This window comes from Natrix helvetica, assembly GCF_964273705.1.
Source record: "Natrix helvetica genome assembly, chromosome: 2".
Lineage (NCBI taxonomy): Eukaryota > Metazoa > Chordata > Lepidosauria > Squamata > Natricidae > Natrix > Natrix helvetica.
Window position 1 is genome coordinate 92,725,982 of NC_138552.1, and position 27,066 is coordinate 92,753,047.

The 27,066-nt window shown below is 38.5% G+C and overlaps 1 protein-coding gene across 1 annotated transcript in view; it reads left to right on the forward strand.

Annotated features, from left to right (window-relative positions):
• The first annotated feature begins 951 nt into the window (after positions 1 to 951).
• Positions 952 to 27,066, forward strand: part of UGCG (UDP-glucose ceramide glucosyltransferase) — a 57,336-nt gene continuing 31,221 nt past the window's right edge. Inside the window, exons 1-2 of the mRNA XM_081940915.1 lie at positions 952 to 1,636; positions 21,540 to 21,681. Of these exons, the coding sequence (XP_081797041.1) occupies positions 1,539 to 1,636; positions 21,540 to 21,681 (240 nt within the window). The 5' untranslated portion in view covers positions 952 to 1,538. The remainder of the gene's footprint in view (positions 1,637 to 21,539; positions 21,682 to 27,066) is intronic.

Consider the following 27,066-nt stretch of genomic DNA (forward strand, 5'->3'; position numbering starts at 1 on the left):
AAATATTGGAGAGTAATCTTTTTTAAAATCTTTTTTCAGAAAACTGAGAAAGAAACAATGGATGAAAAATGTACACAAGAGCATTTTAGATGATTTGATGAATTTCAGTTTTTGATTATTTTGATACATTTTTTTAAAGTATTACCTTCCACAAAAAGATTGAATGTAGACATTTTAAGTTTTTCCTTCTTAAAATTACTAATGTTCTCACATTCAAATGTTTTACACACACACAAACACATCTCACAGTGTCAACTTTATCAGGGTTTCCACGGTTCTTTCTACTTTGGACACCCATGCAATTTCTCCTGTTGTTGGACGAAAAGCAACAGCCTGTCCTACAACCGTAAGAATTATGGAAGAGGACACGAGAGGAGGGATCAATAATCTGTGCAGCTGAATGGTGCAGGAATTAACAACTGTTTGTTTGAATTTTTGCACAGCAGTCTGCATTACAGGAGAACCCAGCGGGATTCCGTTTGTCAATAAAGCTGCTGGACTCTTGGTGTGTGTATGTTTGTGTGTTTCCAAGCTGTGACATTTTGGGTTTGCCTTTTGCTGGCGATTCGTTTCAGTGGAGGGTGTTAACGGGGGCATTACAGAGTTTGGGTTACAAGGGACAAAAACGTTGTGCTTCCCTTTATGTATTTGGCGGAGGGGTTGAGTGGGCGGGCAACGGAGGATAGGCGATGCGGCTGCTTTGTGGCTCCCGAGGTGAAATAAAGAGAAAGGGTAGTTTTCTTCCCCTTGCACGCCGCCACACCCCCCCTCCTTTTTTTTTCTTTGTAAGGAGGGAAAGGACAGAGCGGCGTCCTGACCCTCCTCATAGTGCAACTTCTCCACCCCTTTTATAATAAATGACGACATCGCCTCTTCCTGCCTTCCCGCCACATCCTGATTCACCTTCTGTTTTTTTTTTTTTTACCCCCTCCCATTCCCCAAGCACACCCTGACGGCGGATTTAACGGGACCACGCTTCCCGGAGAAGGAGCGCGGCGTCAAAGCCTGAGAGAAAGAGAGAGAGCGAGAGCGAGAGCGAGGGGTGTGTTGGGGCGTGGCTTCAGCAGATGACAGTCGCAGGGCGGGGCCTGAGCAGCTCCTCCGCGCGAGCCCAGGCGGTTTGCTTTATGTATGAGTGTGTGTGTGTATGAGAGAGGAGAACGTGAGCGAGCGGCGGCAAACGACGACGGCGGCGGCGAAGGAAGCGAACGCCGCGGTGGGGGCCGGTAGAGCGCGAAGCAGTCTGTCAGGAGGAGTAGCCGCTTGCCGGGTGGAAGGGCAGCCGAGAGAGCGAGAGAGAGAACGGAGGAGGGCGGGGCGACAAGGGGGCTCGTGGAAGAGAAGGAAGGCAAGAAAAGGAAACGAAGGCGGTCGCTTCTGAGGGGGAGCGTGAGGGTAGCCAACGAGGGGGGCGGAGCCTCGCTTATCTAGCCTCCGCAGCCGCCGCTTCGGCTTGTCCGAGAGCTTTCTCTCTCTCCCTCGCTCTCTCGCTCTCTCCCCCCCTCCCTCTCCCCCCCTCCCCCTGTGGCCGGGTGGAGATGGCGATGCTGGATCTGGCCCTGGAAGGACTCGCCGTCTTCGGGCTCATCCTGTTCGTGGTCCTGTGGCTCATGCACTTCATGTCCATCATCTACACGTAAGTCGGGCCTCTCGGCTGCTGCACCTCGACCCCCGCTCCCCGAATCGCCCCCCCCGCGCGCGGAAACTGTGGAGGGGGGGTCGTTCTCCCCCTCTCCCCTCCCCCTCCATTGCGCTGCTTCTCTTCTATCCGGCGCCTCCGCGCTTTGCCAACCCAAACCTCCCACCCACCCAAACCTCCCAAGCTGAGAGGCGACGCACCTGCCTTGCTCGTCGTGGGGGTGCGGGAACCACCACTGCTCGTCCATGCCGCACTGCCCCCCCACCCCTCCTGCCATGTACCGCGTCCACAGCTTTCTCCCCCAGCCCCCCCTTTTCCGCTTTACCTCCCCGCCCCCCATTGGGGCGCTCTCCGGCGCTCCTCGTCATCCCCGTCTGACAGTTGCAATCCGGCTGGTGGGCTAAAAGCGCCTGGCGCTTCCTATTTCCTCCTGTCCTTTGGGGGGAACTGGCCCGACCTTTGCTTTGGGAGAGCAACCTAGAAAAAGGGCAAGTCATACAGATTTGCAACTGCTGATCAATACGAATCCCTGCGTTTCTTGCCTTGTAAAGGGAGGGGTATGCTTTTAAATCCGGTACTACTTGCCATGCTGAGCTCTATGGGCTGCCTTTTTTGTCTACCTGCTTTAAGCCGGCGGACCCACGAGGAAGCATTACAGTAGCCTCTAGTCTAATTCATACATATCGCCAGGATTCAGAGGTAGATCTGGCGCTTGCTTTGCTATAATGTAACGAAGTAGTGGCATTTTATTTGCCGCGGATAGCTTATCTCTCTCTCCCCCAGATAAATGCCATATTTGATGCCTCCCCCCACATACGGTACTTAGCAGACCATGTTTGTGTCTCCCAGTTTTAGTGTTTAAAATCTAGAATTGCAGGTTCCTTGTTGTTAAACTATTCAGGGAGCTATGGTATTTTAAAAGTGAGAGTTAAGCCTAAATGGATTTAACTTTTAAGTTGATTTTAAGGATCATTGAAACTGGAGACTGGTTTTTTATTATGCAAGCAGTATATTAATGCATGATTAATTTAAGATGTGTGACATAATCCCATCGTTTCAGTTTGTCAGATTTCTACAGTAGCTGTGTTGCAATGGGCAGATGAATAAATGCTTATTTAAATATTCTTAAATTATGAAATAAGTTTGTAGAAATTAGTTAGCAACAGATTTCTTGGGAAGGTGTTAATAATTGGCAGTTGAGATATTTGGAATGTGTAGAAGAAGATGAAGATGCTGAAAATGTACTGTGACATAGTTTGAACTCTTACAAATAAAATCTCAATTTCTTGCCAATTATTGGATATAATGAATCACCTTATGCAAAATGTTTGGAACTAAATGCAATGATTTCTTGATGGCACTAACATTTGGGGCCTTTGAACCGATTTTTCTATGACTGTGTGTCAAGTGTTTCAAGCACTGATAATATTTTAACTCTTAAAATCAATAATAAATTTGAAATTAGACTTCTGAAGGAATTCTTGGCCCTTCTCCTTTAAACAAGTTAATTAGCTTTTATAACTTGACTGGGATACTTCTATCTAATTTCTCCAATTATATACCACATTTTTGTAGTGTAAAAATCTAGTAAATCTCTTGAGTCCTAAAAACCTCTATGAAAGGAAAGAGGATTAGTTAGAAAGAGATCTAACCTCAATCATATTTAGAAGGAGATGATTCCTTATTAACTGATTTATACTTAGCAATTTGAATATTGATGTGGAAAATTAAATTATCCACTGTCTTGGTGGCTGTATTGTTTGTCCTCCTTCAAGCACAATGTAATGTTTCCACTGAATCCTATGTCTTTGTCTATAGCAACTTTGCACAAGGAAGCAGGTAGTAGTAACAGGATAGGAGAAACCATTTATTCCATGCAGAAAATTAAGAACATTAAATCTGTATATGCCTGAATTTCAATCAGGGTTTTATAACATGGAGATTATTATAGGATTTATTAGTTAAACAATGATGCAATCATTTTGACTAGATTTGTTTGAAATCTGCAAAGAAGAAATTTATATACAGTGTTTCAGGAGACAATACATATTGTAATACCTATAGAGCAGAGCAAAAAATGTAACAGTAGATACAAATAGCTTTAGTATACTATGTAGCACAGTAACCTCTACATCTTTCCCTTAACAGCTAGTGGCATATCTACTGTATAAAGAATAAGATGATTGTTTTTGTGTAAGACAGTTGGTTGAAATAAATATATATTGCATGAGGAATTAAGATGCTGATTTTAAAAACATGTTTTGAATAAATTTTTACAAATTTATATAATGAGTCTATTAGGAAATAGTATTTTGTGTGTAAAGATTTACACACTTGCATTATTTATCTGATCCTTTATTTCATAACTGTCAGTTATTTGAAGTCTTTTGATTTTAGAAAAAGAAAAGTAATGCATGGAATGGATTGATTTCTCTAGCATGGTACTATAAGCAGCTTAGTTCTAAGTCCAATTTAACCATCACTATCACATTTTTTTAAAATTCAAACAGAGCATATCTAATTTGAAATAAATGTACAATGCTTCTCTACTGGGAAGTAATGGAATAAAAATATTCTCCTAATACTGGATTAGTTGAAGGACATAATTAAAACAAATTTGTGGTAAGGCAAGATAGCTGCAAAGGAAATTTAGTGTTAAGGCATTTATTCACACACCCTCAGTCAAAGTGGCTATACTTCTACATTCATTACATATTCCCCACCTTTGCACGCATACTGACTAGCAAAGTTCAATGCATTTGGAGGTCAGAGATCATAGCATACACCTTCCTCAATATCCTTGATCCCCAAACTGATTTAACTGATTATTAATGTACGTGTGCATGGTTGTAAGAAAGAGATTTTCTTTCAGTATTCCTGTAGCCTGTTTAAAATAAAAAGCAGGTGTTACACTGGAGCAGCTTGAGGGTGAATGAATGGATCCTGTTTGATTTTTAGCATTCATGCTCTATTTCTATTTAGTCTCTGAACAGCTCCCTTACAATAGGGGAAATATATAGATCTCTGTATCTTTTCCGTTATATGAAGCAAAACAGCCAGCGGTACTTTCTTTGAAAAGAAGGAAGTTGGGGAAAGAGTGTTATCCAATAGCGTTCTGTTTAAGATTTTATTTATGTAGCAATATTTGAGAGAAGTGTAGGGCAGTTACTGTTGATAAAATGGAGATTTGTAAATGCAACTGTTTATATATTTCTAATGTAATTTATTTCTTGCATTCTTCTCTACTGTTCTATAAAGTAGTGAATGACAAAACAGTTTTGGAGTACAACTTCAGGAAAATAATTGCTCCAACTTAATATTTATATCAGGTGTTTAATATTTAATAGTTACTTAAATGGCTCTTGGTGACTAGGCAGATAAATACTATCTCAATTTGTTTTTAATGTTAATTTATAGCTTCTCCAATGACATTCCAGTGATCACTTTGGTTTTAACTATTGTTTCTCCTACTTTCTACTTTCCTCAACCGTACCATTCATGGGGTTTAACTTTTTTTCTTACTCCATAATTTGCTTGTATCACATCAAATATGTGAGTTTCTATTTGTTGATCATAACTTCAAGATAGCAGTCATACATTATTTCACCCAGAAATATAGATTGGTTCTTCTTGCAATTCAAGTTCGTAATCACTTTCAAATCCATCATTATCATTTGCAGATGTCTTTATTTCCTGTTATTTCTTATTCTTCAATATTTCACAATTGTATGTTACAGTGAAAAAACTATAGATTTACCTGTTCTGGTCTTTGTTATCATAGAAATATCCTCATTCTTCATGATCTTGTTTGTGTTTATAATTGACACATTCCTAGGTATGTCCTACCTTCACTTATTTGGCATCAACTGTTATGCTCACTAAGCATACTGGTTGAATAATATATGCATTTTTAATACTGAACATTAACCAATATTTTTAGTTTCCTTTTTATTTAAACGATTTATATTTTACAAGTTTTCTTTATTTTCAGTTAATAATGGAACATTTGCATATCTACCAATGTTTTAGTATTTTAATTCTAGATATGCCCTTTTCTAGTATTACTATTGTTATATTTCTCCTCTAAGTTTAAACAGATATGGGAAACATATTCTGAAGTACTCCCTTTCCAATTCTGAGCTATTATATTTCTTTGATTTTGAAGTAGTATTTTCCTTAATATACTTCACTTTCATAAAACAAAAGCTTTGCTGCAGACATTTAAAAAAAACTCTTCCTTTTTAAATTTCTGTTTTCTCTATGATCTATCGATCTGACCTTGTGTCCCTTTTCCTAAACTTGCCTGTTCATCTGTCATTTTCTCTCCCCATATATGGCTTTATTATTTGTAAGAACTTAACATTACACATTGTGTGCATGTTAAATTAATGTAGTGGTTCAATAATTTGCGTATTCACTTGCCTTCCCGCCTCCTTTTTCTCTAAGTCCAACTGCCTTGTTCCATGTATATTTATTATCAGGTTTATAACCACATGTTCTTAGTGAATTAATTTATGGCAGTTTATAACACAAGAATAAATATAACTAAGCAACAATATTAGTTCAAATAGCAGCAATAAAAGAGTTAAAATATTTCTAATCTTATTTGATATTGGACTGTTAGTACAAAGAAACTCTTGCCTTCCAGATTTAAACAGTTCAGTGAATAGTTTATGTATGCTTGATGCTTCCATATTTGATAACTGGTCTATTGACTCATACATTATCTTTTTCTAGTGGAGTTGGTTCTTGAATATAACGTTTCTGCCATTCTACATTCTTGTTTGTAAAGAATTTCAGTATTGTATTTCTGTGTATTTTTAACCTTATTTAATGTAACCTATTAGAGCTTTTTTGTCATTACTCTGGATTATTTTTGCCCTAGCTGTACACTTTCTTGTGATTTTTTAAAAATCTCATTTCTCTCTCTTTTCCCTTTATTCATTGATATTCCTGATTGAACTATTTTTCACTGTTCTTTTTTGCATGATGTTGGACGTTGGACAGTGTCTCCTCAATATATAGGCTGCCTAACTGAAATAACTCAAGGTAACATACATTGGTTTTAAAAAACCATTAAACAAAAGTAAACAATACAGGCTGAAATATAATCATAACAGACAGTTGGGGAATATTTCTCAAGACTTTCACATCCAGTCTTTCCTTGGCTACTGTGATAGATTTTTCAGAAAACTACTTGAATATTTTTCTCTTTGAAATTTTGAGATTTTTTCTGGTTTTGTTTTTGCAGAATCTTGTATCTCTTCCCATAGCTTCTTTATTTGCCTAACTACAATGTACAGAATTGATCCTTTCATTGCTCTCTTTTATTCTACCTATACAAGAAGTCCTGAATCACAAATGAGCCAAAAAGTTCTAAGCATAGTAGTTGTTTTGCCCATTTTATGACCTTTCTTGCCACAGTTGTTAAATGAATCACAGCAGTCATTAAGCTAGTTGCTAAGTGAATTTGGTTTCGCCATTGCTTGTGAGAAGGCTGCAAAGGGTGATCACATGGCCCTGGGACACTGCAACCATCAATACATTCTAGTTACCTAGCATCTGAGTTTGGGTCATGAGGCTGCTGCAACAGTCGTAAGTATGAAAAATGGTCATAAATCACTTTTTTCAGTGCTGCTGTAACTTTGAATAGTTACTAAAGAAATGGTTGTAAGTTGAGGACTACCTGTATGTCCTCCAAATCTTGCGGGCACATCTGCATTCTGAAAATTTTAAAGTTTAACCTGTATATTTATCCTCAATTATGATTTTATTTATTTATTTGTAACTTTTACTGTATCTATCCATGCATCTTATATCAAATTTAAGCAATGTTTAGGGGAAGGAATTAGAAGTGTGCCCATCCTATATGATCTGGGTGGATAAGTAGATATCCTTAGGGAGAGGTGGTCCCATAGATAACCTGGCCAATGATCACTGATTTGTTTCACAACTTTCAACTGAAAGTCCCCTGGCTGTCTGGATTTCATTTCTTCATTTTCTGCCACTATGCAAACAATTTGATTTTGTTCTTATCCAAACAGGGATGCCGTTATGTAGATTCTAAAATTATCTTCTTGAAGCTGTGAGTGCCTGTTTGCTGCCGCTCAGGGCGCTCTATGGTTGTGGACTAGCTGCCGGCAGAGCATGCAACCATAGAACGTACGCCCAGAGCAGCCACTGCTGGAAGACTCAGTTAGGAAGCCACAGAAAAAGCCATGCTGGGATGGCGGTGGCAGCGGCGGCAGAGGAGGTGCCCTGGCTCTGCAGGGAAAGCTGGCTCGGGCATCATGAGGCTGGGAGGCAGGTGAGCGAGAGTGGAACAGCCACTTACGCAACCCCCCTCTCCAGCCGTGCAGAGCGCCATTCACTGGCATTTCGAAGGCGCCAAGCTGCGGGAGCCGGGTGGCGGTGAACAGGCAATCACACGGCTTGGCAATACCCTATGGTCAGTGAATGGCGCTGTGCCCAGCTGGAAAGGCTGCTCGTGAGTGTGGTCGCTTCATGGCTGTTGTGTTGCACTGCTGCGACAGCGCAACACAGCCATTTGCCCATGAGGCTGTGCCTGGCTCTTTGGGAGCCCGCTCACAAGAGAGCAGCAGCCTGGCAACCCCAAAACAATAAACCCTCCCCTCAAAATAAGGCCCAAGACATATTTTGTAGGTAAAAAGAAAACAAGACCTTGCTTTATTAATCTGGTATTAATCTGGCTCCTATGTTATTTTATTCATCTGATTTTTGTATAATTCCAGTTTCTTTATTTCTTTTTTCAATCCTGTTACTAGTGTTGCATTACCACTTTGGTAGATGCCTCATTTGTCATAATTCCTTAATGTTTTCTTCTTTTTGAATGCAATAGATCTAGCCATACATTGGTATTATACAAACATCACAAAAGTATATGATTTTCTATTTCTCTCTCTTATTTTTTTCAAGATTAGAAAAGATTTCTGATCTCTGACTTCTGATTTCCTGATAGTTGTAAAAAACCCTTTAATTGTAAACTTTAACTCATCTTGATAAAAGGAATGGCACGATTTTTATTGCCACCCCTTCCTAACTCACTTTGCCTTTTTAGGGTTTATTATACAATCTTCATAGTATTCTAAGAAAATTGTATTATTTTCTCTTCTTCTCTTAGACAGTAGAGGAAGGAGAGTAGGAATGCAGATAGTAGATGACTCCTTTAACTAACCAGACATTTCTTATTAGTATGTACTAGATCTAACACTACATTGATCTCCTTGTCATATGTGGCATCCCAATGTTAATCTTGACAATTAGTTTATACATACATACATACATACATACATACATGCATGCATACAATCTCCAATCTTTGTTATTTTTACAAATAACGCAAGGCGGCGTTATATCCAACACCCTTTCCACTTCCTATTTTCCCCTCAATAACAATCCTATGAGTTGGGATGAGAATGAATGCCCAAAGTCACTCAGGTGGATTTAATGGCTAAGGCGAGACTAGAATTCACAGTCTCTTGGTTTCTAGCCTGGTGTCTTAACCACTACACCAAATTGGCTGTATGGTAAATATTTGAAAATCTGCGTAGATACAATATTTTCTCCTTAATCAATACATATATGTTCAATATAAGAATACATATCCAGGTAGTCCTTGACTTATGACTACAATTGATCCCAAAGTTTCCATTGCTAACAAGGCAGTTGTTAAGTGAGCTTTGCCCCATTTTGCAAACTTTTTGTCACAGTGGTTAAGTGTAACTGTAGTTATTAAGTTGTTTAGTTAACTGTAGTTGTTAAATGAATCATGCGGTGGTTAAGCAAATCTGGCTTCCCCCATTGAGTTTGCTTTCTGGAAGCTGCTGGAAAAGGTTACAAATGGTGAGCACTTGACTCAGGGACAGCACAGCTGTGTCATAAATACAAGCTAGTTGCCAAGTGTCAAAGTTTTAATCATGAGACCATGGAGATGCTGCAACAGTTGTAAGTGAGAAAACGAGTCATAAGTCACTTTTTTCAGTGCTTTGGTAACCTTTGTAACAAATACAAATTCCTTGTGTGTCCATCATACTTGGCCAATAAAGAATTCTATTCTATTCTATTCTATTCTATTCTATCCTATCCTATCCTATTCACGGTCACTAAATGAATGTTTGTAAATTGAGTTTGTAAAATTCATATCTGTATATGAATGACTAAAAAAATTACCTTCTATCCTAAAGCCTGTTGGAAGAATAAGTTCATAACTGCTAAGTGAAATACAAGCAAGGTGGAAATTTCCCATATCCCAGGTATTCCAGTATAAGGAGACCACCATTGGGAAAGCAAGTCCCTGGGCTCCTGTTTATTTTCAAACTGGGAGTGGGAGGAGACTCTCACAAACCCTTTTTAAAATGGTTGTACAGGGCAGATTATTTCCATTTGGGAGAAACAATAGTGTGAGCATATACGGTAGGTGCCAAATTTTATAGAGCTTTGGAGATTAAACTGGGCTTCAAAGCCTATATCCTCTGCAGTCTCCATATGTCAATTTTTCAATATATGTCTTAGAGTTAGAAGTCAAAAATTACCTAATCAAGGTTTTTATTTCCAAGCAGACTGATGTCTGGCATTTCTAGGATATATACTTCCTAGACCTAGAGCAATACTGCAAATAATGGAATAATGTACATCTGATTGGATGTTTCACTGAAAGTTGCTTAGCAAAAAAAAAGTTCCATTTTGTAGTGGAAACATATGTTTCTAGTAGATAATATATTTAATTTGTTAAGGTATGTTTTCTATTTTTAATAAGAGGTAGTGATTTTGTAAAATACACAGTTCCAGGATTGGTATAAAAGCTTACTAACATCTCAGCAATAGCTGAAAAAAGGTGACTTTATTCAGGTAAAAGGAATACCAATTTAACTATCTGACCATTTTACATTAGAATCTGGGCCAATCTTTCTTAAAATGATATGTATGAAAGTGCCTTGTAACTAATAATACAGGTAATATCTACCTGGTTGTAAATCTTGAAACAAATCTGATTACAGAGGTGATGTTTTCTCTCTGACCTCAATCCACTTTGCTCTTCAAAAGACCAAGGCTAGTCTATATAGGGATAGTGAAGAACTTCTTATATAAAGATGTACTAGAGGATTTTAAGTTACATATCTAAGTGTCAAACTTGTTACTGAAACAACTAATCATAAGTTCACAATAATTTTTCATTGAACTTTGACACTATTTCCTTAGCTGACAGATGTCAGGCCCCAAAACCAAGACAGACTGGTGGTGATTCTTCTAAGATGACTCTTTATTGATCCATACTTATAAACAGAATCTTGCCAAACCAAAGCATTCTACTAACCATTTCTACTATATACTTTGAGAACTATTACCGAGGGGCTCTCTTCATTCTATTTCTCTCACACAAAATATCTGGATAGGATTGCCTCTTACTTCTCTGGAATGCACTCCCTCCTTCATTATCTTCTGGAAGGAGGCTTCGCAGTATATAAAGCAAAACAACTAGATTTATATCATATAGCAGTGATGGCTAACCTTTTCTGGACTGAGTGTCCAAAGCATGGGCCTGAACCCCAAAATGCAATCCGTGTGTGGTCCTCGTGCATGCCCCCTGCACATGCATGTGCAGCTCCCCCATGCACCCTACCCCCTGCATATGTACTCACACACACACACGTTCCACTTGTCCCGCACATTTGCACATGCCCACCCAACACGCCCCCCCCATGCATGTGCAGCAGAGATTAGCTGGTTGGCGGAAGGCACGTGCAGAGGTGTCTGCGCATGCGCAGTAGAGTTGAACTGGGGCAATGGCTTGTGTGTCATCAGAGAGGATGCTGTGTGCCATCCCTGGAATGCATGCCATAGGTTCACTATCATGGCCATATAGTATCCATCTTGTTCAAACTTTTTTCTGCTATGTATTCTAAATGGTCTGTGATTAGAGTGTGTGTGTGTGTGTGTGTGCGTGTGTGTGTGTGTGTGTAGCATATGTATATGTATGTGCATTTATGTGTGTGGTGTGTATGTGTGTGGTGAAAATTTTGGAAAAAGTGTATTCCCCCCCCCGTCTTTTATTTTTTGAGGGCTTTTCTTTTTATTCTTAAAATTTTTAATAAGTTTTACAATTATTACCCCCCTTACCCTTCCCTCTTCCCTCCCTCCCTCCCCCCGACCTCCCAGAGCAAAATACAGGGTATAAATATTTAACAACCATACGCTAACATAAGCTAACTAATTTTAACATGTTACTATTCTTGTGCTTTAACTCCCCCTTTATTAAACTAGCTTTGAATAAATTGTAGCATTCCTTATGCCTTCATTCACAAACTAACTGAAATTTTTTAGCCCGGTATTTGTTTTGAATATAGTGAATCCATCTTCTCCAGTCCAGCTTGTACTTCTCATCTGAGTGGTCCTTCAGATACGCTGAAATTTTGCTAAGTTTACTACTTTTAAACTCTGCTAAGTTTACTACTTTTAACGTCCATTCTTGGATAGTGGGCAACTCTTCCTTCTTCCAATATTGCGCCAATCTTGCTGCCGTCGTTAGGTTCAAAATCAAATTAGTCTCTATAACAGTACAATCTGAAACTATACCTAACAAAAACAACTGGGGCATGAACTTTATCCTCTTTTTCAAAATATTTTGAATAACCCACCATATTTTTATCCAAAATGCTTTAACTTTTTTACAAGTCCACCAAATATGGTAATACGTGGCACCAACACAGTCACATCTCCAACATTTAGATTGTAGATTCGGATACATACAGGCTAACCTTTTTGGATCTAGATGCCATCTGTACAGCATCTTGTAGAAATTCTCTCTCAAGTTCTGAGCTTGTGTAAATTTTACATTTCTTACCCAAATCTCTTCCCATGTTTCCATCACTATTGGTTCTTCAAAATTTTGTGCCCATTTTATCATACAATCTTTAACTAATTCTGTTTCTGAGTCTATTTCTATCAATACATTATACAACCTTTTTATGTGCATTTGACCCTGGTCCCTAATTTGTTTTATCAAATTATCCTCATTTTGGATAATACCAGATTTCTGGTCTTTTTTCCATCTAGTCTGTAACTGACCATACTGAAACCAGGCTTAAATTACCCTTTCGTCTCTTAATGCATTCAAGGATTTTAACTGGTACACCTCTATCCATACTAAGAAGTTCTGCATATGTAGTTACATCTTGTTTTTGTTCTATACTTATGTTCTCTATAGCGTGTCTGGGCATCCCCCACATAGGTATCTTGTCATTTAGCCTATATTGATATTTTTCCCAGACACGCAGTAAAGCATTCCTTAAAATATGACTTTTAAAAATCTTGTCGGCCTTCTTGTCATATATTAGGTTTTAAGGTTTAAGGTTTATTTGGATTTATATGCCGCCCTTCTCCAAAGGACTCAGGGCAGCATACAACATTAAAAACACACATCACAAAAGTTAAAAAAAGATTAAACCCAATTCCAAAAAGACCAAACCGATTCTTTTTTAAAAAAGAAACAGTACATTTAAAATAAATTAAAATTAACATTAACATTAACAGGCCAGGCCGGCTTGCTGGAAAAGCCAACTTTTTAGGGCCCGTTGGAAGGACCGGAGGTCAGGGATTATGCGGAGCTCCGGGGGCAGCTCATTCCAGAGGGAAGGCGCTCCCACAGAGAAGGCTCTCCCTCTGGGGGTCACCAGCCGACACTGCTTGGCCGACGGCACCCTGAGGAGGCCAACTCTGTGGGATCGTACTGGATGGTGGGAGGCTACTGGTGGCAGTAGGTGGTCTCGCAGGTACCCTGGGCCTAAGCCATGGAGCGCTTTAAAGGTCGTAATTAGTACCTTGAATCGCACCCGGAAAACAACCGGCAACCAGTGCAGGCCGCCTAAAAGGGGTGTGACATGGGAGCACCTAGGTACCCCCATGACAACCTGCGCGGCCGCATTCTGGACCAGCTGAAGCCTCTGGGTGCTCTTCAAGGGCAGCCCCATGTAGAGAGCATTGCAGTAGTCCAGGCGAGAAAGGACGAGGGCATGAGTGACTGTGCACAGAGCATCCCGATCCAGGAAGTGGCGCAACTGGCGTACCAGGCGAACCTGGTAAAAGGCCCCCCTGGTCACGGCCGTCAGGTGTTCTTCTAAACTAAGCCGCGTATCCAGGAGGACTCCCAGATTGTGAGCCTTCTCTGAGGGGGCTAAATTTTCTCCCCCTATCATCAAAGATGGAACAAGATGTACAAATCGGGATGCCGGGAACCACAGCCACTCAGTCTTGGAGGGATTGAGCTTGAGTCTGTTCCTCCCCATCCAGATCCGCACAGCCTCCAGGCATCGGGACATCACGTCGAGGGCATCATTTGGGTGGTTTGGGGTAGAGATGAAAAGTTGGGTATCATCAGCATATTGATGATACCGTACCCCAAAACCATGGATGATCTCGCCCAGCGGTTTCATGTATATGTTGAACAGGAGGGGTGAGAGAACCGACCTCTGGGGCACCCCACAAGTGACGCGCCTGGGGGTTGATCTCTGCCCTCCAGTCAACACAAACTGCGACCGATCCGACAGATAGGAGGAGAACCACCGTAAAACGGTGCCCCCCACTCCCAACCCCCCGAGTCGTCGCAGTAGGATACCATGGTCGATGGTATCGAAAGCCGCCGAGAGGTCTAATAGGACCAGGACAGAGGAACAGCCCCTGTCCTGGGCCCGCCAGAGATCATCGACCAATGCGACCAGTGCCGTCTCCGTGCTGTACCCGGGCCTGAAACCCGACTGAAACGGATCCAGGTAGACAGCTTCATCCAGGTACTGGGGAAGCTGACGTGCTATCACACTCTCGACAACCTTCTCTACAAAGCGAAGGTTGGAGACCGGACGATAGTTGGCTAAAGAAGCTGGGTCCAGGGAAGGCTTCTTGAGGAGGGGCCTCACCACCGCCTCCTTCAAGGAGGTGGGAAAGAACCCCTCTCTCAATGAAGCGTTGGTAATTGCCTGGAGCCAGCCTCGTGTTACCTCCCGGGAAGCCGAAACTAACCAAGAGGGACACGGGTCCAGCACACAAGTGGCAGCACTGAGTCCCCCCATAATCCTGTCCATGCCTTCAGGGGTCACAGGGTCAAACCCATCCCAGATAGTCTCAAGAATCATCCCCGTCGGCTCGCCCGAATCTACCCAGTCAGAGTCCAAGCCTGTCCGGATCTGAGCGATTTTATCCTGCAGATACTGAACAAAATCTTCAGCCCTACCCTGCAAGGGGTCTTCCCCAGTTCCTTGGTTAAGTAAGGAGCGGGTCACCCTAAACAGGGCGGCTGGGCGGTTATCTGCGGACGCGATAAGAGCGGAAAAATATTGCCGTTTTGCTGCTTCTATCGCCACTAAGTAGGATTTAATATAAATTCTTACTAGTGTTCGATCAGATTCGGACCGGCTGGCCCTCCAGCCACTCTCTAGGCGTCTTTTCCGGCGTTTCATCTCCCGGAGCTCCTCGGTAAACCAGGGAGCCATCCGGGATCGACACCGGGTCAGAGGCCGCAAAGGCCCAACACGATCCAAACACGATTAGATAAGCATGCCAGCCATATACCAGGTCATAACATTCAATATTCAATATTCTATCCTCTGTTAGGTTAATCCAATCAGAAAAGTGTATTTTTGAGATTTGATGGCTAATAACACCACTTTTATTTTTGGAGTAGTACCATAAGATTATATATCAATGGAAAGATAATTTAGTCAAGAATGTAATATAACAAAGTTTGTTCAATTATCTGTATTCTATGAAAAGATATAGCCAAATAACCAGAAAAAGGAAACACAACTTGCTTAGGTTGATATCAGGTAGCTTTCCTTCATCTGATTGTAGCCAATGAGCATGAATGTTTAGAGAGCCAATCAGGTGCCATCTTGTTTAGGCAATGAGCCAATCAGATCACAGTAGGATTCAGTTATTGATGTCATGTATTGAAGCTGAGAGGAGGACATTTGTCAGCGTGTTATGCGATCACTATCAAGTTGGTTGGGTTTTTTTTGTGTTCTTTCATTTAGTGAGCTTGTAAAACATAATAAAATTAAAGTAATGGTGTAAAGAATTGACTGGTCACCCAGAAAGTGATGTAAAATAGTATTATTAAGAGAGTAAGGTTACAGTTATAAAGAAATTAGAAGAAAAATTGGCAGAAACTTAACCAAAGGTGACATTTCTAAGTTTTTGAAGAGGTATAAGGAGACTCAGTCATTACAAAAGCTCACTGGTAAAGGCAGGAAAAGGTTCACAACAGCAAGCAATGATAGAAGAATGAAGAGACTGTGCCTACGTGACAGAAGAAAATCATTTGTGTGTACAAGATGAAATGGCACAATGCAATGTAAAGTTGAGTGCAAAGGACTGTTCGGTGCAGACTGCAGAAATTTGGCCTAAAATCTAGAATTCCATGAAAAAAGCTCCTATTCTAATAGAAAATCATTCATAAAAGTTATTGCATTACATTCTTGATTAAATTATCTTTCCAGTGATATATAATTTTATGATACTTATAAAAAAGTGGTGTTATTAGCCATCAAATCTCAAAAATACTGTATACCTTCCCCAAAAGGTTTCCACAATTTTGGCTACTACTGTATATTCCAGTGATGGTGAACCTATGGCACGCGTGCCACTGGTGGCACGCGGAGCCATTTGTCAGGGCACGTGAGGCGCTGCCTTGTCAGCTGGCCAGCGTCCATGCGTGCACTGGCCAGCTGAGTTCACCCTTTTTTAAAGCCATTTTTCGCCCTCCCCAGACTCCAGAGGCTTTATAGAAGCCTGGGGAGGGCGAAAAGAGCCTCCCCTGCCTCCCCCTGGAGGCCCTCTGGAGGCTTAATGAGCTTCCCTGAAGCCTCCAGAGCACAAAAATGGCCCTACGGGCAAACCAGAAGTTTGGGAACGGACTTCCTGTTTGCTTGGAGGGCTGTTTTGAGCGCTCCGGTGGCTATAGGGAAGCCTCTTGAAGGTCCCTGAAGCCTTCGGAGCGCTTAAAACGACCCGCTGAGCAAACCGGCAGTGACTTCCGGTTTGCTCGGAGGGTCGTTTTGACTGCTTTGGAGGCTTCAGGGAAGCCTCCTGAAAGTCCCTGAAGCCTCCGGAGGGCTTCTGGAGGGGGCGGGGGGCTGTTTTCGCCCTTCCCATGATCCTATAAAGTCTCTGGAGCCTGGGGAGGGGGAAAAAGCATGCAAAAATGGGGGGTCGCACCTGTAGTGCGTGCATGCGCACTGGGGGGGTTGCACATTGCATTATGGGTGCAGCACCCCTGCACACGACCCCCCTGCGCTCCCCCCACTTATGGCACGTGAGCCAAAAAAAGTTCGCCATCGCTGGTATATTCTTTTGAGAGTGAGCATCAGAATTACATTTTTTAAAAATGTGTGTCAGTGTGTTCACAGAAAGAAAACAACAATAAAGGTTATCTTCAGTTGGTACTGTGATGATGCAATGATATCTTCAGAGGAAATGTGACTGAATTGCTTCCTCTCTTTTTGAAATTTATCAGGATCAAGCCAAGGATTACAGTGGGCGGGGGAGGGAATGTGAAAAACCACTTCCTCCTGCATTTCAATAAGAAAAGCAGAATGTAGATGACTATTCAGTTCAACATTCCCTCTTCTTTTGTGCAGAATGCCCTAAGTTTCCCAGGCACGTAGATACAGGTAGTCCTCGATTTATGACCTGTTATTCAGCAATTGTTCGTCCCAAAACAAGTACTTATGACTCAGATTTGAAGTACCAATCCTCCACCCCCCACAGTCATGTGATTGCATTTTGAGTGTTTGACCACCAGCCTACATTTATGGCCACTTAAAGCATCCCGCAATCATTTGTCCATGATTTACCGGGTGGTGGTGGAGGAGGAAAGTAGCATTATGTCTACTTTCCGACAAAAAACACCAATTGCAGATAAGGATTTAGTTAACAATTGCAGTACAGTTGGCACAATTTATGATTGTAATTCCGGGCTCAATTACAGTCATTCTCTTTCCCATATGGCCAGGTTTGTTTGATATTGGAGCAGGTTCTAGCCCTACGCCCTTAGACTAAGAAGTCCTCAGGGTTTGATCCCACTCTTAATCCCTGGAGCCACTTCCAAAAAAATATTAGAATTGATGGCTATTGCGGGTAGAGGAAAAAATTGAGTGTTATTATTACCTTGCAGTGTGTATATTTGTGTGTGTATACATGCTGTGATAAACCCTAGCAAAATATTACTAAAGCTATACAGATGCATAGCTATATGACTAGGTGTATAGTTAATAGATAAAGATATAGATATATTCTCATTCTGAGACATTGAATGAATGAAGCAGGCTAACTACCTGGCAATTTTTCCTGTAACGTGTGTTAAAAGGCAATCAGACTATAGCTGTCTGAAAATCGTTTTGCAGTTCCTAAACTGTAGACGTGCTTTATAGCTCCTAGTATTGTTTTTGAAAAGTTAAATTAAACAGTGCTTGCTTTCTACAGTTACTTGGACGTAAGGTGTTGCTGAGGGTAAGGCATTAAAGAGAGCGTAGTAAATGAATGGGCTTGTAAAGCTTACAGAGAAAAAGCTTACTGGAGAAAAGACAAATGCTGTTGACTAATATAAGAGTTTGTGTAGTATAAAACAGCACAGGAGTGCCAGCAAGAAGGCCATTGATAGCCTGCTGTCCCAGATACCTTGCTCTAGCCCTTTGCCTCTTGGCTTGCTCTTCTCCCTGGGATTTTGGCCTAGTTAATATCTGCCACCTACTTGTCCATCCCTAGCTTGAGGACTTCAGACAAACAGGAAATGGTTTGGATTTGGCTGTTGGGCTTTAGTTTGCTGATCCCTGGTGCAAATCATAAATCTGGCCAGATACCAAAAGTTGGTGAAGTGGAGAAAAGAGAAGCAGATTCAGCAAAAAGGAATGAATGCTGTATGCTGTAAGAAAAAAGCAACCACTAGCCTAGAAAAAAAACCAGCCTGTGCTGCAGTTTTTACTCTCAGTAAATTAATGTATCTTCTCCAAGCACTAATCTATTCTCCTTCAAATATTTATTAATAGGACGTAGCTGAAGCTCACATTAAATTGTAGGTCACACTACTGTAGGATTCAGGTTGTTCTGAAGAATTAACAAACTTCCTTTCACCACTGTATGAACTCTCTGTGAATGAGAATGTCCAGTCATTCATGAAACTTCTTGATTCCTAACCAAAGGAACCAATATCTATAAATGCCACAAACAGAGGCATTTTGTGTTTCCTTGCTCTCCTCTAATGAAGATGGAGTAGCTTATCTGATTTGGATTCAATATCTGTGGCTAAAATGGATAAAAAGCCTGCTTTTTTGCACTATTACATTTTAATGCACATACCATTAATATTCAAAGAGAAAGTAGCTTTCAAATAATATAAATGGACAACTGCTTAAGTTGCTATAGCAGGTGAAAAGAGCAAATGGGAAAAAAGTAGAAAATAAGCCCATATTTTGCGCAGGGAGGCCTCTAGCCTGACATTAGACCTATTGATATAGATATTTCTAGGTTTAGTCCTGGGCATCTGCAACTAGAGCTACAAAATATATTTTTTTATTATAGATTACAGTGAGCTAGATAGACCTATGAGTGTAACACATGCAGCTTAGTATATTTTTAAAGATCTTAATTAAAATGAAATTTTGTTTCATACGTAGAAGAAATTCCTTTCAATATTTTTCTACATTAAGTGAAAAAAATAAAACCATCAGATGGAATAAGTGTACAAAACAGCTTGCTTGTGGCAAAAGAGTTAAGAAATATAATTATGGTGCCCTGGCAGATGAGAATTGCTGAGAGAACAGGATTCAGTTTTGAGAAAATAAACTTGTGGTTTAAGTATGGGTTATCTACTAGGTATGTGGGAAAGTGCTTTCTCTAACAGACTTGCAGAGTGTTGTAAGGAAGAAATGTCATCACCTCAGGGTAGCAAAGACTGCATTTAATTAGTTGAAAGGAAAAGTATTCTACTGATGTTCAGGAGTAGTACAAGTTATCAGGGATTACCAGTTCTGATATGGATTGATTATGATTAGTATATATTATTAGTATATAAAACAATGCATATTGGCTCACTTGGGTATTGCTTGGTTGTAACTGGCCTGTAATTTTTTTTCTAAATATAGGGATCATTAAATGCCTGGGAAGCTGGCTAAGGTGAAACCTGAGATAAAAATAGCTGTTTTAACTATCCAGTCTTCCAACCTGGCATCTGCTAGTTGAATTGGAGTACTACAACTCCAAGCCAGCTTGGAGAGGGCTGGAATGAGAAAGACTGATACAATCAGTTAACTAATTTGGTATCTGTAGCTTCCTCCACTTTCATGTTTGTAAATGTAATGTACTGTAGCATGTGGGTGGTAGGTTCAGAGGCCCCAGTGCAGCAAAAGCATAATCTTTGACTCAGAGGGATTTTAGTAAAGCTCCACTTAAGCTAAAAAGAGAAGAGCACATCAACATAGCTCTGAAAAAGATTCTTGGTTGGCCGGAAGAAATTAAGATTGTTATTGCCCTAATTCCCATCTAAAGTACATACATAATGCAATTTGTGATGTTTGTTAAAATGTGTCCAAGTTCATTCTGGTATTCTCAGTAATTGTTCTTTTAGCATGTACATGTGATTTATATGGAAATAAAAAATACAGGTCTCTTCCAGTTGAGCGTAACACCTGCTCTATGTAATTTCCTTGGCAGAAATATTGAAAGAGTTTTCACTGTCTTCTTCCAAGATTGATTTCACCTTCCCAGTCTAGACTATAGTTCTGCATTTTCTGGTGGCCTCCTATTCAAATACTAATTATATACAATCTTGCTTATATTTGGGGGGATCAATCAATAATAGCTGGGTTGAAATATGCCTCAATCATGCATGTCTATTTTATAAGCAAGCACCTGTAATATTGTAACATTAATATAAAATTACATACACATGCATAAATCTATATTTTTAACAAAAATTGAACATCAGTATAAATTTTATAAGTGTGGACTATTCTTTGTGGTACTCTTATATCCATTGTTCATATTTGCAGGTATTGCTAAATAGAGATGTTTAATATATTTTTCATTCTAATTAAATTTAAAACCACCTCAGTTCTGAGTGCAAAATAGTTTCCTTGAGGGAATGCAAGACATTTTTTTAGCATTTTGGAAGTGTTTTGAGCTGGTGACAGATATTTCAAGGTATTTTGAAAAATTCATAATCTGTTCATATTAAAAATGAAGTGTTTCAACTTTGAAATTGTTTGTTTTCAAGTGTTTTACACATTCTTGGTACTAAACTACTACTCTGAAGAAGAGGGTAGGGTAGGGTTTAATGATTAACGTGAATTGAGTAGATTTGCCAGTAGAATATCCTAAACTATTGTTCTGTAACAGAAAATTCCTTGTTTGGATTTATTTTGAGTGAAATATGACAACGAGGGATTTTTCTCGGGATGATGGAGTGAATGAAGGAGTTATTTTCTATTTTTTTGTCTATTTGAATTACAGTATGTTAATTTCTGACACAGGAGATTAGAAATGTCGTATTTGTATGTGTCTCTCAAATATAGACTGCTAGAATAAAATAAAAATATTTGATCTGTTCATCTATTTCTCCCTTTCATCTTCAGGACATGTGCAATCAGAAATATGGAATGGATGTGAAAATATCAATGTTTTGACTTACAGCATTATTACATATTTTTGCATAAGGTTTCCTTTAATTTTTTTTTGTATCTTAGTTAGAGTAGATCTGTATGCTTAGAAGTTGCTACTGCATTTTTCCCCAGCAATGAAACTGTGACAAGGCAAACATGAATATTTGTGTAGGAGTGTTTAAAGTTTAATTATCATTTTACTCTTGCATTTCTTAAATGGCGCTTTTTTCTTTTAGGCACCTACAAATCAACAAGAAAGCAACAGATAAACAACCATATAGCAAGCTTCCAGGTGTTTCCCTTTTGAAGCCTTTAAAAGGTGTTGATCCTAACCTTATTAACAACTTGGAAACCTTCTTTGAATTGGATTATCCCAAAGTATGTATCAAAGTGCTTTTTAATGAACAAAAAATATAGCTTTCTGTGTTTTTGTTATCTTGATCAATAAAATAGTTTAATGCATGATAGAGACCCAGTTTGGTGCAGGCTACATCGGAGACCATGTGTTCTAGTTGCACCTTACGCACAAAGCCAGCTGAGCAACCTTAGGCCAATCCTCTATCTGTCTCAGTCCTAGGAAGAAGGCAATGGCAATCCATTTCTGAAAATTATTGCAAAGAAAACTGGAGGGACTTGTCGCGAGGGATAAACACTAACTCAAAGGCACCAAAAACAACCAAATAACCACAGGAGGATATAATTTAATAATATCTTCAGGACTACAGATTTGCCAGTGGATTGGGTTTCTGAGATGAATATTCATTTCTTTCCCGTTAATTGATTTCTGTATAATTAGCATTATATCATATTTAATATATATGATGATACAAGGTATTTATAATTTTGAAATAATTGGTACTGTTAAGTACACTACACTCGTAAATTAAGCCAATTATGCTCATAAATAAAAGGACCCCGCTGGCACAGTGGGTAAAGTGTGGTATTGCAGCCAAGCTCTGCCACAGTCTAGAGTTTGATCCTGGCAGAGCTCAAGGTTGTCTCAGCCTTCCATTCTTCTGAGATTGGTAAAATGAGAATCCAGATTATTGAGGGCAATATGCTGGCATTGTAAACCACCCAAAGAATGCTGTAAAGGGCTATGGGGTGATACATAAGCCTAAATGCTATTGCTATAAATTCCTGGAGGGTGCCAATTTTCAGAATAATTCAGAGGACAAAGGAAGGGGCAATCCATTTGTCAACAATGATTATTAGATTTGTAATCCTTTATCGCTCGAGGCAGTAAAAGTATATAGTATAATACTCTTCAGTTTTATTTTTTCTTACAGTAACAGTTCTGTGAAGTGGGATTGGCCTGAAGTCACCTAGCTGTATTTCATGACAAAGGGAGGATTAAAACTCACAGTTTCTTACACCAAACTGGCTCCCCCCTTTTTATTGTAATGTTATAAACCTTGATACATAGTTGATTCATAATCATTTCAAAATATAAGCATTCTAATATTTAGAAAGCTTCAAAATTAAGGAAGTAAAAATTCTACTATTTGAGGACCATTTTCCTCAATGAATAAATGAGCAAGTATAATTTTTTACAAAGTATGTATTGTGCATTACACATGTAAAGAATAAAATAGTTTCTCTCTTCATCCCAGCAGGTAAAAACATTTTTAATAGTTTATCACCATCTCTAAATAAAACATAATCTCTCTTCTCTCCATAGCTCATCGCTTAGTTAAGGAAAACCAAAACAAATGCTATGTTAATTAATCTTTATCAGCAAAAGTCCAGTAAGGGCAACCAGATATAACTATTTTCTTCATAATCTGTCATCATCTCATAGTTCATTTCTTAAAGAAAGAAAACATAGTCCAAATGCTTTGTAAATCAGTCTTTATCCATAAAAGTCCAGTAAGGACAACCAGAATATAACTATTTTCTTTTTTAAAACCTAATTGAAGAAATCTCATAAATCATCTTTGATTTTTTAAAAATATTCTTTGATTTCTTCAGAAAAAGTCCCAGAGGTAATTTATTGTTTATCTGTGTTTCAAAGTAAAAATTCTTTAGGACTTTGACACATTTGTCTCTTAGCAATTTTTTTTGTATATTCAGAAGAAAAAATTATCCAAATCAGTTTTCTGATTTAATATCTGTTCTTCCTTATGGAATAAGTTACCAATCAGATCTATTTGTATTATAAATCCCATCACATTAAATATCCATTGCACCTTCTTCTTGTTTGCAGTTCCATAAAAGCATGGTTTATCAACTTTATCAAGCATCACAAATATAAAGTTTTTGAGTAATTTGTTTAATTGGGTTCTTTTTATCTGGTTTTAGGGCTTGGATCAACAACATATTACATTTTGGGTCACATTTATGCAAACATTGAAAATTCAATAAGAGTTTACCAAACTTAAGCAGCACCTTAATTAATATTGCCTTGATTAATATTATCTGAGATAAGTTGTAATCATTGGCCAATCCCCAGGGTTATTTAAAATGTGTAGATGTTTTAGTTACAATATTGCTTTTGGAATTCAAGTAATAGAACTAGATTAAATTGATTTTTTAGGCTGCAAATGGGTCATTGTCTTCCATTTGAAAAAGGTAAGAGAAAAGGAGGTGTTAAAAATAACTTGAATAACTCCAGTAAGAAAATCCCTAAATAAAGCATATAGTATAATAACAAATAAATAGGACTCTGTTGTTAGGTTAGGAAAGACAAACTTTGCCCTCTAGATCTACACTTTTTATCAACCACAGGCAGCATGATAAATGGCAAGGGATTTTAGGAATCATTCAATGATTATTGGTAAATGTTGGTTCTAAAGCAACATTTTAGAAATTATATATATATATATATGTAGTGTTCTGTGCCAAACAAATAGTTGTAAGTAGCGGATGTTTTAAATCAAGAGTTTTATAAACTAACCAGTTATTGAACTGTAGTGAATAAAAAACTTTTATTTATTTAGCAGAAGGACAGTATTCTTTAATCCGTGAACAATGACTGAAGCAATGTTTCCAAAGCTACTTTTGTTATTCCAAAAATGGGAGCAACAAAACAAATAATATATTATATATGGAGCTGAGTGTGCTAATATTTATTTTAGCATGTCATGAAACAGGTTGAAATTACATTATTCTACTCTATTCTATGCTCTTCTCTTCTCTTCTCTTCTCTTCTTCTCTTCTATTCTATTCTATTCTATTCTATTCTACATGAATAATTCTTAACAGAAATACCCAAAACATATGAGAGAAAAGGGAGGGGGGAAGCATTGATAAATGCCAAATTTTAATATATATATATTCTACCACATATTAACATCTTTAAATCCATTTTTCTGCTGATATCATAAACTAAAATGATATTGGGACAACCATTTATTACATATAAATATCCTCCATCCTTTTTCATTACCAATATAATGAAGTTTACAGCACAGCTTTTTAGTTATTCTCTGAGATATCAATAATTATGAAAAATATAGAATTAATATGAATATGAAATAATAGGTAATTAAGACAGTTAATTTTGTACTGCATCCTTGAAAAAATAGTGTTTTAGAAAAATGGGTTATTTTAAGATTTTTTTGTTTGTGTGAATATACATATTTTTGGAAGATAGTGCCTTTCTGTTGGCTGAATTTCAGTTGTTTGTGCCAGAGTCTTTGTGTGCTCAAACATTTGTTTCATTTGTTAATTTAGTTGAGAAGGAATAGTTTGCTAAGTTCAGAAGGGTGTATGGCATTCTTGAGAAATTGAGGAGACTCAGACTCTATGAAAGCATGCTTGAAACAAGAAGCAAGTGTTGTGTTTTCCCAAATGATTTTAAGAAAAATGTGTTTCCTGGACTTCTTGGCACTATTTTATGCTATCACTCCTGGTATTCTTCTAGGTATATACTGAGTTGGGTGTGAGGAAACACTAGTGGCCAGATCAGGGACTCAGCTCTGCTCTAATGGGCCATTTCCAGGAAGTGGTGCATGGAATTATTGCTAATACCATTGAGTGATTGATTGTCTTATTTTATTTGTATGCCCTCTGTTCTCAAAGAATCTGAGTAGCTGACAATCAAAAACAAAAAATACAACCCTGAAAAATAATAAAGAAATCCAAATGTAATGTAAACTGAATTAATGGCAATATCCAAACTATCAATAGCAGACAAAGTCATGCACCTCCTAGTTTCAGACCTTCATCACAGCATGCCCTCCTCCTCTGTTACATGGAACCGACAAATTTTAGCTGCTTTCTGGAAAGTCTGGAGTGAAGGGACGGACTAGATCGCCATGGGAATGGAATTTCAAAACATGGGGGCAATAATCAAGAATGCCAGCTTTCAGAATCCCACCATGATTCTTATGTAGGTGAGACTCAGAGGCAGTTGACCTGAAGCAGTCCTATAGAGAATCCAGTCCTAGCCATGTAGAGTTTTAAATATGACATTCAGGTCTTGAGAGTGGGAGAAAGAGAGGAAAAGAGGAAAGAAGGGAGAAAAGATGGGTGTATGTGTAGAAATAAAAATATTGATATCCAAAAGAACCTATATCAAATTCTTTTTCTTTTTGCCTAGCAGATGCAATTAGGGCAATGGAAGTCAATGCTTGGAAATGGTAATGGATGGGAGAAGGATGAACAAATACGATATTTAATTCAAATAAAATGGATATATAGTTAGGTGATTACTCAATTGGCTGAGCAATATTTAACTTTCTGGAAAGTTTTAAACTTCCTCTTAATATCATGGTTTTCATTTGGGATGTATTTTATCATACTGTAAATTCAGATTCTAAAACTATTATGGCCCAAATAATCTTTTATTAATTTCAACTGATATTTCAACTGCAACCAGATCAACATGAAAATTGCTGGTCTGTCACTCTCTCTTTGGAAATCTTTAAGAATGTAGTATATGAGATTGACTTTTAAAGAATATTTGGAAATTATAATTGGTTCAAAATAAAGCACAAGACAATTATTGGAACTTCATCTTCCAATTATAGTTATAGTGATTCCTAGCCTAATTTCCAGGCTCATTTCACAGTGTTGTGAGTTTAATATTTTAAAACTCTAAATGGCTTAAGGCCAAGCTGTCTGGAAGATCACCATCTGTACATATATCTCTGAATCTCATTCATGTCTGAATCTTAAGTCTTGTTGGAGACATTGCTCCATATGTGGCAAGCAAAGTGAAATATTTAGCTTGTAAAAAGAGAAAGTCTTATCAGAGTCTGCAATTATTTCTAAAGCTGTTGTCTTCATACGCATTATAGTATGTGCTAAAACATGTTGAAGTTTCATTAGTTTGATTTTATCTTCATAGTGCACCTGTTAGAATCTCATGATATTGTAGTAGTATAAAGCTTAATCTGGTTTGTGTTAATAGCCATCTTTATGATATGGAAAAAAAGTGCATAGTTTATCCAATTTGATTCTAAACTATCTTGTAAGTATTTTTGAAGTGCATAAATATTTTGATTGGATAGCAAGCAGGATTAGAGAAAATCATACAGTTCAACCTTCCAGTCTTTCTACTTAACAACGTTGAGATTATGAAGTATTTATTAATGATTAGCTTGGAAGTTCACTTCCTTCTTGCATGGTATTTTATTTGAACTGAATGTAATTATATTTTTTTCAATAATGTACATTTTTTTCAATAATGTAGCACAATAATTTGAATGATACTTTAAAGCATTATTTTCCATTGAGCAGATGATTCATATGTTAAATTAAGTTGAAATATTACTCATTAATGGATTTTTTCCTGTTATGGGAAGATTAATAATCAAA